This window comes from Schistocerca piceifrons, chromosome 1, assembly GCF_021461385.2.
Source record: "Schistocerca piceifrons isolate TAMUIC-IGC-003096 chromosome 1, iqSchPice1.1, whole genome shotgun sequence".
NCBI lineage: Eukaryota > Metazoa > Arthropoda > Insecta > Orthoptera > Acrididae > Schistocerca > Schistocerca piceifrons.
Genome location: NC_060138.1, coordinates 172,275,877 through 172,289,869, shown reverse-complemented (window position 1 = coordinate 172,289,869; position 13,993 = coordinate 172,275,877). Strand labels below are relative to the sequence as shown.

Sequence of the window (13,993 nt, the reverse complement as noted above, 5' to 3'; positions counted from 1 at the left end):
TACTGAACTAGCAATATCCTCTTTTAACAATCGATTTCAGAAGCCATTAAAAAAAAAAAGCGCACTCTCCACTAGGTATTTTTTTTGTTCTCTTGAAAGCATTTGATTGTGTAAACCATCAAATTCAGTTGCTAAAGACCGAATTTTGTGGTTTAGGTGGTACTGTTGGTTTGTGGCTTCAGTCATATCTGAAGGATGGAAAGCAGCAGGCTGTAATGCTAAATGGCTCATCCAGAGAATCTACTTCATCTGAGTGGGGCATCCTAAATTGCAGTGTGCCACAAGGCTCTGTTTTGGGTCCACTATTATTTCTTATTTTCATTAATGACCCCACTGTTTATTCTGATACAAAGAGTAAATTTATCCTGTTTTGCATACGATACCACAGTTCTCATTTATGAACTGCCCAGAAACAATCTTGAACAAACTTCGAACTAAGAAAATTTTAAACTCATTTTGTTCAAATGCAGATAAAACCCATTATATGACATTCCATACACCTTAAAGAAATATTGAAGAAATCAACATAAAGTGTAGAGATCAACTAGTAGAAAAAAGTTGAGGATTCAAAACTCCTGTGTGCATATATAGACAGCAGATGTTATTGGTCAGCCCACAGTCTTCATCTTTTGAAAAGACTTAGCTCAGCAAAATTAGCACTGCAAATTATTACTTCTATGGCTGAAATAGATACCACTATGGATTACTGCTTTCATTCATTAATGCTGTGTGTTGTTATATTCTGGAGGAATCAACATCTTGGGGGAGGGGGGGGGGGGGGGATCACTGAGGGGAGAAAAACTGTCAGAATAATGAGTGGTGTCCATCATAGACATTATTATAGGTACTTGTTTTTTCCTTGTTGATCTTTGTCTGTAATAATTTTTCTCTGTACAAAGACAACAACAGATATGATGACTACAACACAATCATCAAAAACAGGTTGCATATTGAATTGAAAAGTTTAAATCTAGTCCAAAAAGGAGTTTATTACTCCAGCATTAACCTGATTAATGCACTCCCACTGCATATCAAATGCTTTCATAAGCAACTGCCAAAATTAAAACAAATTCTGAAAGAGTACCTAACAGAGAAATCTTTTTATACGGTCAATGAATTTTTGAGAGAAGATGACCACCACCACTAAACTTACAATTGTTTTACAAATAATTATTTTGAGCACTATCATAGACATTCAAAAATCTGGCTTTTGGCATTCATGTATTTATTTATTTATTGTAATACTTAGCTTAACTTTGATTCCTGTATATATTACTGATTGTTTCTTAGTGTAACACAATTTACTCTTAATTGGGTGTATGTTTTAACTTGATATTTTATTTACATTGTATCTCTTATTGTATGTATGTAAGTTGCACATAAACTATGTACAATTTGACTCATTCCATATCCTTGTGATTTGTTTGCTACTTGGGTGTGCAGAACGTGAAATAAATAAAAATAAAATAAATAAGATTTCTCATTACAAGTTATTGTAAATTTCTGTTTCCTTGCAGTCAAAAGATGTGAAAGAAACAAGAGATTATGTTCTTCTTTACTGTGCTGGTGATTGGGTTAGTGTCTCAATGCACAGTTTCGTTGGACAGGTTTCTCCAGGCTCCTGCAAAATGGAATTTTTTGTTTATGCAGGTCTTAATGATTATTTTCCAGTTTTGAGGAGCTTTCATTTTTATTTGGAAACAAGATTTTGCAAGAATAAGTGGCTTCTAGGAGAGTTAAAGTTTTTATATTGTTGGATTGTAGCAGTAATAATAAACAAATACAACAGCATCAACGTCCATCAATTTTCCAAATATTTTTAGGGGCTAGTAAAGCAGGAACTGTTATTTTCTCGAATGAGATTTTCACTCTGCAGCGAAGTGTGCACTGATATGAAACTTCCTGGCAGATTAAAACTGTGTGCCGGACGGAGACTCGAACTCGGGACCTTTGCCTTTCGTGGGCAAGTGTTCTACCAACTGAGCTTCCCAAGCACGACTCACGCCTCGTCCTCACAGCTTTACTTCTGCCAGTACCTTGTCTCCTACCTTCCAAACTCCCATTATTTTATGTTTCCCATGTGGAGTTCTGGTTTCTGAATAATTTCAAGTGTTACCCACACTATTACACATAGCCTTCATCCTTTAAGTTTTGCTCTCCTCCTCAAACATTTTTGTGCATTTATTTTGTAAGTCTTAGCTCCTCCAGCTTCTTTGTAGAGGTCAATCATGTTTTGCATCCGTGTGTGTGTGTGTGTGTGTGTGTGTGTGTGTGTGTGTGTGTGTGTGTGTGTGTTGTCATATGTCTCCTGTGGTATTAAGTATAACTTTCCTTAATATCTTCATTCTTTCCCATATTATTTCAGTCAAAGATTGGTTTCATGTATCCCATTTCTACTCTAAAATTTGTTCTGATTACTCACTACTATTGCAGCACTTAATTTTGACTGGCATCTCATTTTAAAATGTGTCCTGCGTCATGGATATAGAGTGAGCTTTCTTTCTGGCAAGGAGAGTAATGAATTTTTACATGTTCACCGTAATAAGCCTCACATATACTTGCTCACTGAATATGGCAGTCTTGGTATTAGCTCTCTGTGTTGAATTTTTTCATGTTAGATTTGTGCATAATTTGGAAAATTTATGTTGTGGAACGATGTAGGAGTTGAGTTTGATTGACCGCTGCAATTGAAGATATTTTGCGAGTGTACAAACTGTCAGCAACCCATGTAAGTAGGTTTATAATCAATCGAGACATAATGTTATGAAAAGGATAGATTGCTGTTCACTACATAGAGGAGGCATTGTGTCACAGACAGGCACAATGAAAAGGTTACTAAACATTTAAGCTTTTGGGAAAAAGCCCATCTTTGGAAATAGAAAGTACACAAGCATTCTCACAAGCACAGCTCACACATGAATGACCAATGTGTCCAGCTGTTGTGGCCTTACTGCAGACAGGAACTGTGTCTGATGGGGGCAACAGTCCAGGGTGCGTCCTAGTCTCCTACCTACCTTCCATCTTTGTTGCTCCCACTCCAGCACTATACATGTCTTCCTTCCACCAACACACCCAAGACACTTTGCTCCTTCCCCCTCCCTCCTGCTCCTGTACCCGTGTACCCCCCCCCCCCCCCCCCTCCCAGCACAGCATCTTGACTTTGCACTTAGGAGCCCTAACCTGTCCCAAACATGTCTGTGCATGCTCTCACAGGCAGCACAACAACTTCCCCCACTCCTACCCCACTATTCCTTCTCTGCCCTGCTCCTTAACTCCCTCCACACACCACTGAATGATGATCACATCAGTTGGTGTTCCAGTCAGCAGTCAGGCCACAGTGGTCGGAGACAGTGGCTCTGTGTGTGTGTGTGTGTGTGTGTGTGTGTGTGTGTTTGTTTGTTTGTTTTTCTACTTTCGTAGGAGGCCCATTGGCCAACAAAAGATTGAATGTTTTGTAGTCTTTCCATTGTGTGTATGCTACTCATTGTCTCCTCTATGTGGTAAGTAGCAGTCTATCCTTTTCACAATATCGTTGTTATTCCATCCTGGACTTTCAAATGTTCATATGTGTGTGAATTTCTAAGGGACCAAACTGCTGAGTTCATCGGTCCCTAGGCTTAACACACTATTTAAATTAACTTATGCAGAGAGCAAAAAACACACACACACACACACACACACACACACACACACACACACACACATGAGGGAGGACTCGAACCTCTGGCGGAAGAGGCCGCGCAGTCCATGATATTGCGCCTTAAACCGCTCGGCCACTCCGTGCAGCCCTGGACTTTCCACAGTTAAATCTAGATATAATTTATACTGACATGTGTCCATCAAGAAATACAAAGCATAACTGATGTTTATTTACTCTACCCCATATTGTGGACATTATATAAAAACAAACTACCATTGAATCTTTCATCAGTTCAGATATGTGGCATTTCTTAGTAACATTAATAATTTTACTCTTCATGGAGTTTATATTGAGCCAGATCTATACATGAAACACAAAGCCACTTATGTTTAGTCACAAAATGGAAGTTAATGGTTTTACAAACATGTCATCTTAAAATAGATATTCATGTTCTTTCATTCCTTATATATATGTGTTAAGTGCCTGGCCTTATCTTACCAAGCAAAGTGGTCCCATAGTTGAAAGTGGGCTTGCATTCCAGAGGACAGTGATTTAAATCCTCTTCCAACCAAACCTTTTCTGTGGCTCTCTATATTTCTTAAGATAAATACCGAGATGGTCGATCCTAATTTGAGACCTCTTCAACGCAATGCAAATAATTAATTCCCACAGTATAAGGGTCATTTCAAAACTCCTGAACACTGTGCATGTGTGACCATTATGGTGGCATGATAAAAGTTGAAATACATGTCAGCAAGACTCTAGGCAGGATAGTCATTTATATGTTTGCTGGTTTGCATGGCTGTCATGAGTAATTCACTTTTAAAATGGAAGGTGACCAACATCCCTTCATCAAAATCGAATCCCTACTTGGAAAGAACCTGTCATAAATTTACAAGCATTTGAAACAGGTGGGTCAGAATAGTATAGCGGATCATAGCACAGAGTAATGCTGGCTTGCTCATTTCCTTGAACGCCGGGTAACTGCGGAGGATAACCTAAGAAGTGGAAGGCTGTCAACAGCAGGTTATTGTTAGTGACATTTTGAGAGAGGATTGAAAAAAAAAAAAAGTTTCTTTTGAGACCATAATGTCCATCAATTCAGTTTTCAGAATTATAAATGAAAAGCTAAAGATGAAAAAATTCGCTACAGGATGGGTTCCACATGATTTGACTGAAAAGCAGAAAACAGATCGCAAAAGAATCACAGGAGAATTGCTTCAACATTATCAAATAGAAAGAGAACATATTCTGAAAAGTATTATTGCACTTGAAACCTGGATATGAGATTTTGAGCCAGAAATGAAGTCTCAGTCATCACAATGGAAAAGTTCTCTGTCTCCATGCCCAAATAAATTCTGTCGCCAACAGTCAAAGGTGAAACTGTTCGTGATCTTTGCGTATGACATGTGTACAATCATAGCTACAGATAGAGCCACAGGGGACATCTGTAACTGGTGTATAATACAAGCTGTTTCTGCGAAGTGTTTTGCACCCGAAAATTTGTCAAAGAAGGTGTAGCATGCTAGCAGCTGGTGTCCTTATTCTGCCCTGTCAGTGAGAGAAATGCTAGACAAATATAGATGAGAAATACTTCCCCATCCACCATACGGTCCTAATATGAGGTCACCAGAATTTCTTTTGTTTCCCAAATTGAAGGAACAACTACATGGAAAATGTTTCAATACAATTGATGACCTGAGTAATCAGACAGCTCAACAATGAAGGTGTCCTGTATGGAATATAGAAGTTGTCAAAACATTGGGAAGCTGTCGTAAGCAAAAACAGTGTGCAGAACCTCTGAAATGACCCTCATATGAAACTACCAAAATATTATCTTTATTAATCTATGAAAATGTTTGTATTAATGAGCTCTCCATTGTGGTGATGAACTTTAATCAATTCTTGAATATTATTACCTCAGACAGACTTTTTGTCATTTTGAGTTCATCTTTTAATCTCTGGAGTAGTACATATTTCTCATGTTTAGTTTTGAATGTCACTAAATTTACAAGCCTTTCTCTGATAAACATTCTGCTTCTATTGAACAATAAATTTCTCTGTGTGTCATTTTTAAAGCTTGGGTGGTGTGTCTCATTTTAAGTATTTAATTTAATTTTATCCATTGCTATCAGTGTGCTTCCATGACTGTATTACTTTCATAAAATAAAAAGCAATCTGCCTGCAGTCACAAACCGTGATTGTGAAATAAAATCACGATTTATGACTGAATGTGTCTTTTTTTTTTTAATTTTGAATTTTTAAGCCTTCGGAAAGGTAAACTGTACCTCAAAAACAAACAGCAAAGCCTCCGGCCAACTACAATTTTTGTACTACATAGTATCACATAACTGCTGTACAGTTCCAAGATATGAAAATTCTCAGTTTCACATCAACAGCTATCTCAATGCAAAACATACTACCTTTCAAGCTTTCAAATGCAAAAGTTTCTTGAGTAACATACATCTTTACTGTTTGAATCTCTCTCTATGCCTATCTCCGCAGAGATTACATAGCTTCAGCTCCCTTGAGAATTCACCTCTGTGATGTGGGGAAGTTGGGAGAGCAAGTGCATGTATCAGATGCACTTATGTATTACAATGGATCCCTAGCTGAATGCACATTTCTCTGCCTGAAGTCTGTGCTCCTGAAATGCTCATTCTCACATAACTTTTTTTATTCTAGGTGATCCTTCGATACTTCTTTTCTAAAGTAAAAATTTTGTTCACTTGTGTTCCACTTAGAATTTTTGGCACCTGTGTAGTACCCGTCCTATCAAAAACGTGGAAAATAAAATATTCCAAGGTATACTCTATATTTTCACTGCATTTTTCATATGATTTATAATGCTCATATGCCAATAGAAATGTCTTATTATATTTTTTTTATTTATTGTCTACTCATTTGGTCATGTACATTTCAATGTACTTTATGTATCGGGCATCTTGAACCTAAGAGTATACTATGTTTGTTTACGTGTGAACATTCTGTTTCATTGGTTTAAAGAAATTCATTTAAGCAGTTATATAAAATGCTAGTTTCAGATTTAAGTTACAAATTATAATGTATTGTGACTAATCAATATTACAAAATGTTTTACAGATCTAAAGGATCTACCTAAGGAAGTTAATATTAGACCCCCTCTGAACTTTGTATATGTTTTGGTACTAAGCATCATAATCATCATCATCGTCATTATCATTTTGAGCAATTTCCAGCCCTAGGCTGGGTCTGTCTGTTTAGAACATAAGCCTATCCATCTGATCCTGTTTGCCCACCATCTTTCTGTGTTCATTCTTGTCCAGTTATCACAACTTTTTTTTCAATACTCCCTTCCATGCCTTTTAGCCTTCTATTCCGTGGTCTTCGTCTTGGTCGTTAGTTTCACATCTGCATTTCATATATCTACTTGGGACTCCTCTTGCTTTCATTCTCTGTAAGTGCACATACCATCTTAGCTGTAATGTTTCTATCCTGCTCTGCAAGGGTTCCTCTTTTGCTGTTTCACTTATCCTTGTCATCCTTTCTCCACTTGTTACTCCTATCCTACATTTGAGGAATTTAATTTCACATGCATGTAATCTGTTTACATCTCTTTTCTTCATTTCTCATGTTTCAGATTCATAGGTCAATATTGGGATGTAATAACTTCTGTATAATACTTCTTTGCTTTTTTTTTTTTTTAATGTATTGTTTTCGAAACCAGGCTCTTAACACTTCATGGGAATGTTTGTCTGTCTGCCATGTTCACTGATCTCTTTCTCATTTCTTCCATTACTTGACACTTTCCAGCTTTCTCAATTGTTCACCTCCAATCCTTATTCTTTCTGGTTATACAAGGAGAAATAAACTGCACAAAAAGAAATGATTTACATTAATTTTTATCTTCACTTCCTTTATGCTTAATTACCTGAAGTTGCAAGGTCATGCCACTAGGGATTCTTACTAGGTCTGTGTTGTTCTTTGATATCAGATCCTTAACTACAAAGGGCTGTGTCTCCTAAAAGAATCCTCCTTGGTACTATGTTCCAAATGATCTTTAACTAATCTATCGGTGGGTTAGTTGCTGCTCCATTTGTAGTGCACCCAGCATTACTGTTATTCTGGCCTTTTCATTGGTAGAACTTCTTATAGGAACATTGTTAATGCCCTTCATGGGTCAGCAGTAACATTTGATTACATATCAAAATAACCAGGCATCTAATCAGTGTTGCCCATATGGCCTAGCAAATAGTCATGCTGTTGTTTTAGACTAACTATATGACTCTGATACGTAACTGATTTTTTTGCCAAACATCATGGGAAGTTGCTAAGCTAGTGTTATTCTACACTGTAATATAAGCCCCACCCTCTTCATCGTCCTCATGCACCAGCCACCACATGCTTTGAATTCCGTGATGCAAGCAGTTAGAAAATTCTTCATCATTTCCAATGCCCTCCGTCAGTCAATTTCTTGAGTAACTGGAAAGCTTTCATTGTGTTTCTCTCATTCATACCGAACAACCTGCTTCTCCAGTCCATGGAACCTTCTCCACTTTCTGTGCCCTGAAAGATTTTTTTAATGTAGAACTGGTGTTCTTTAATTTATTCATCTGATGCACATGCAAACATTCACTTCTTTGACATCAAATTTTCATCTTGTTCCACAGGTGTTTCTACCTTCTGCTTCATGAATCATCGATAACTTAAAATTAGCACTGTATTGACTGTGTGAACCAATTGTGAACCATGAACTCTTGATCCACATTTCTCAACATAATCACAGCTGTCATTTGCATCCATTATAGATTTATACAATTTACAGTACTTACAGCAATGGCAATATAACCAAATTCAATGACAACATTATGTTGTCATCTCTGGCTTCTTACAGCTAAATTGACAGAAATCATACTTTGCATTAACACAGTTGTGAACCTTGAAAATCAACAGTGCTGTAGAACAGTAACAGCTTAGCACCATTGTTGGAGTTCATGTTTCAGTAGTTGTGTCAAGTTTTAAGCACTCTATGTGAACATATTTTTTTTAGCATTAACTTGTCTCCTGTAAAAACATATATTATTCTTGAGTATTTGTCCAATTTTAAATTCACTTCAATTCTGGCTTCAGTTGGATGTAGGTGAAACGCAGTTTAAGCACAGCAGATGTTCATTAAAAGCCAAGGTATACAGTATACATTCCCGGGGTTGGCAGCAAAGTGAAATTTGATGCCCACTTGCCACTCCCCTCATCACATTTGTCTTAGTACTCAGCCAACTGGAGCACTGTTTACCCTCCTACCTTTCCAAAGTCTGTGCACTACCTCAATTGCGAAAGCTTGATCTGTAAATGTAACATGATCTCTATATTTAGCTACTATACAACATAAAATTATTGCCCTCAGGAACAGTAGTTTAATCTATGAATGAAAGATGACCTTGTATTTTTTGAATGAGAAATTTGGGAGAAACTCACCTTATAGTCGAGAAAGTATGGTATATTACTCTTACATGTTATCAAATTATTCTCTTACCGTATAGCTGTGATGGTCCTGTAGATGTGTTCATACTTGTGTTTCAAACTTCTTTGCATGTGTAGTAGATTGTATAGTATTAGGTTTGTTGACAGATTTACCCTGATACAATATGTTCCTTTTTGACACTTATTGATTATTCTGCTGTATTGTGTAGGTGACTGTCAATATCTAAAATTTGTTCATACTTTCCTTATTACTTTTACATCTATTGATGAACAGTGATGTTCCCATGATGTAATTATTGTCTGTTTCTTTACTCATTTTTGCCAATCTGCAGTACTGGGACAACGTACTTTGTGTGTGTGTGTGTGTGTGTGTGTGTGTGTGTGTGTGTGTGTGTGTGTGTGTGTGTGTGTGTGTGTGTGTGTAAGACTCGGCTCTGTGATGAAGAATTTACTCCCCCACTTTTCATAAATAATCAAAGATATTCCAAACTGTCTAATTTCAGTGCTTTGTGTAAGTAAATAATTCTTCTTTAATGATGACAGGTAATTCAAAACATGACTTGGGATGCAAGCTCCGAAGCCAGCTTAATACGTCTGCTATAGTAGAAGCACTGGAGCAGCTGAAGAGGTGTCCTGTTGGCTTAGATACTGTGTTGCGGAAGACTGTATCGTTTGGTGTGGCTTTCCATCATGCAGGTTTGCTTCATACATGTATTGTGTCACTGAGAATTTATTGTAAATATGACTTAGTTACTGTTTCTAATTAATGTCCTGATTTTCAGGTTTGACCTTAGATGAAAGGGATATAATTGAAGGTTTATTTCGTGGAGGAGTTATACGTGTTCTTGTTGCTACGTCTACTCTCTCATCAGGTGTCAACTTACCTGCCAGGCGAGTTATCATTAGGTCTCCATTATTTTGTGGTGAAGCCATAGGAATTCAAACATATCGCCAAATGATTGGAAGAGCTGGGAGACTGGGAAAGGACACGGAAGGTAATAATTATAGAGCACTCTTACCGTTTAGAAACTGCATGTGTACTGCATGTATTTTCACTACCTTTTGCTAATGCTGTTCTAATGGTAACTAGTTTTAATGAATTTTTCTGAGCATCTTCGTCTTCATTATTGAAAATTTTTGCCTGCTAACTTATTCAATGATTGCTTTTAATAATTTTATGGCTCCAAGCATTAACATCATAAACCCAAAAATGGGCAAATTGATCTACGGTGTTTGCCAGAATTGTTACTTCACTATTTTTCTCATGTATAAAATAGTCTCTGTAACGCTGATACTTAAGCAGCAATAGCAATCTTCAGAATATCATAGGTCATCTGAGGAACTCAATTACTGATGAAAAGAATTACAAGTTATGTTATGCTTTTTGTCCTGGAATAATGGTACCACAATTACATCCATAATTGTTGTTACTATGTTTGTACAGTTATCATCCTCACTATTAAGTTGGGAGCCTTGTCATCTAAGTCACTTGTAGCTGATAATAGTACTGCTCATTGTAGACATGGTCATCAGTCTGAATGTAACCAATTATTTTGCATAGAATAATAGTTGATAAAGAGCTGTATGAACAGGTTTTTTGAGTTCTCTACTTTTATAATTGGTATAAGCAATTGAGTTCTTGACCGATTATATACTCAAGTCGAAAATTAAAGGTAATGATCATGGTTAATGTTCAAGTAATAAAAGAACAACATGCAAAAGGAGTAGGAACCCATTATTGTGGCTAAAAAATAGTACAAAGGAATCTCCAAACAGAGGTTTGGCACATAAAGGCTGAAAGAGTGCTGAGATCCAAACTAGATTAATGAAGCCTGAATGCAATCCCTAGTTATTATGACATGTCATAATAAGTTAACCCAACGAAACAGGCAGTCTAATTTTTAGCCGTTTTGGCAGATGGGAGATCACATGAGGGTCACTCCAAAAGAAATGCACACTATTTTTGTAAAAATATAGTTTTCACTCTGCATGTGTGAAGGTTTAACAGTGTGTAGATACATCCTTCCCGCTTGTTTTCAAACTTAGTTCAACCTGTTCCCGTGAGTGGTGCCATCACAGCATGTTTTCAAGATGGCGGAAGCAACATGCTGTCATATAATTCCTGTGCTATGGAAACGAGATGGTGGGAAACATCCACAAGAGGTTGAAAAAGGTGTATGGAGATGCTGCTGTCGATCACAGTACAGTTACTGGGTGGGCAAGCAGGTTACATGATGAAAGTGGGCACGGTAATATTGAGGATTGTCCTCGCAGTGGCAGGCCTCGTACTGCACACACACCAGAAATGTGCAGAGAGTTAACGAATTGGTGACTGCTGACAGACGTATCACAGTGAACGAATTTTCACGCTACGTTGAGATAGGGGAAGGAAGTGTTTGCAGAATACTGAAAGTGTTGGCATTAAAAAAGGTTTGTGCCAGGTGGGTTCTCAGAGAGAACTTTTGGAACAGTATGAGAATGGTGGAGATGAATTTCTTGGAAGAATTGTGACAGGTGATGAAACATGGCTCCATCATTTTTCACCAGACGAAGAGGCAATCAATGGAGTGGCATCATGCAAATTCACCCAAGAAAAAAATTTCAAAACCACACCTTCTGCTGGAAAAGTTATGGCTACGGTGTTTTTTGATTCCGAAGGACTCTTGCTTGTGAACATCATGCCAAATGGAACCACCATAAATTCTGATGTGTGTATGATGACACTGAAGAAACTTCAAGCTCGACATCGGCAAAAGCAGGATGTTTTGCTGTTGCAGGACAATGCACGGCCACATGTCAGTCAAAAAACCATGGAAGCGATCACAAAACTCGGATAGACAACACTGAAACACCCGCCTTACAGTCCTGACCTGGCTCCATGTGACTATCATCTCTTTGTGAAACTGAAAGACTCTCTTCGTGGAACAAGGTTTGAAGATGATGACTCCCTTGTCCGCGCTGCCAAACAGTGACTCCAACAAGTTGGTCCAGAATTTTACCGTGCAGATACACAGGCGCTGGTTCGAAGGTGGCGTAAGACAGTTGAGAGGGATGGAAATTATGTGGAGAAATGAAAATATTGTTCCTAAAGGATGTGTCTACACACTGTAAAACTTTCAAACATGTAGAATAAAAGATCGATTTTTTAAAAAAAATAATGTGCATTTCTTTCAGAGTGACCCTCGTAGCAGACAGGGAGAATTCATCTGTCGATATATGGAAAATTTTAGCAGAAAACAGATCTGAAATTTTCTGTAACATTTAATGGGAATAACATTAAGATGTGTCAGAAAATGTTTCTTCATGCCACCTCTATTAAAGATGTATGTGTGGGGACCACCACGAAAAAACTGAGATCAGATGGAATTTTGTCACCTGACTTTCAAAAGGAGGAATATGATACAACCTGCAGGGTGTATACGACCTGGGACAACTGGGATGTCTGGGAAAAACTCGGGAATTTTTTTATCTGGGAGAAAATCAGGAAAAACCTGGGAATTTTTTAGAATTCCGAAAATTTTTCATTGTTTTAGTTTTCAGTTAAATTTTTGTAATTTTGACTGGTAAGAACCAATACTCTAACAAAGGATATTAATGTATCCTGCTATTGCAGAATAGTATTGCAACAATAAAATGTGAACCAGAGAAAAAAATGAAAATAAAACTTACGTTGCAAAGGAAATGTGCCATATACAGCAACAAATCACAGCGCACGTACAGGTGTCTGCCAACAGCAAAATGCTTCAAAGGCCTTAGGAAGACTATGCAATGCTTCATAACAACAAATTGCTTTCGATGAACGTGACGTCACAACTGTTTACATTAGATTCGTTTGAGCTTTGCGCATGTGCAGTTGAGTCACATGTGAGTAGTACCTTCTCCAGCTTCTGGCTACAGAAGTGCAGCTGTTAGCTGTATAAGCAGTGGCAGCAAACAGCCAAATGCTACCCGTAAAAATTTTACTGGTGCACACAAGCTGCCAGATTCATGTATGCATGACAGGCCTGGATCTAGGGGGGCAAACCGTGGTATCTGCCCTGGGTGGCAACTTCAGGGGGGAGGGGCAAATACATATTCTTGACAAAAAAAAAACCTTGTTTCACAAAGTGCCTAGCATCCAGCGCACGTTGGTCTATCAGTTATTCATATGATTTTTTTAAATGCATCCCTGTTGGTTTTTGAACATTTTTGAACACATTGTAAGTTGATTTCTGAATGAATCATAAGTTGATTTTTGAGTGTGTGCATATTGTACATGATGTCTCTGCCAGGGGAATCCCCCTCACATCTAGAAATAAACTTTCCTGCAGATAAAAGGGGACGGGGATATACGACTGAGTGGAATAAAGACGAATGGTGAATGCCAATTGCTGTTTGTTTATGTGATTGACAGGGTTTGCGAATGTTCAGCGTTCTTATAATTACTAGCGAAATCCATAGATTCAAACTACCAGAGTGGAAATAAATGGCTAACAGGAATAACAGCTAAGGAAGATTATGTATTATCTTCTCAGTGTATCCAAGAAAATGAAATTTTGACAGAAAATTCTTGGCCAGACTTCTACACTAGTAAGGGCCAGTTGTACAGTCTGCAGCTAGCAGTCACCTAAGTTCTATTCTGGGAGTAGCACAGAAAATGTGTTGTACAAACACGTAATAACACCTAACTGGAGAATAAATGTAGGATTACTAAACCAGTGACTGTGGCAGGGTTAGTGAAGTTAAGCAGAGAATAAGTTTTGACACTGGCAGGAATAGTTACAGAATTAGTGATGACAAGATTGATTGTTAGAATGAGGAAGGAGAAGAAATGGGGACACCACACAAATTTGACAATTCCAAATTTATATAAAAATTTCGTAGTACTACTTTTCAATCTCATGCTTGAGAAGC

At 37.6% G+C, this 13,993-nt stretch overlaps 1 protein-coding gene across 1 annotated transcript in view; it reads left to right on the top strand.

Annotated features, from left to right (window-relative positions):
• The window catches only part of LOC124803348 (DNA polymerase theta), a 347,939-nt gene that overhangs the window by 93,970 nt on the left and 239,976 nt on the right, over positions 1-13,993 (top strand). The window contains exons 8-9 of the mRNA XM_047264537.1: positions 9,644-9,796; positions 9,883-10,095. Coding sequence (XP_047120493.1) covers positions 9,644-9,796; positions 9,883-10,095 — 366 coding nt within the window. The remainder of the gene's footprint in view (positions 1-9,643; positions 9,797-9,882; positions 10,096-13,993) is intronic.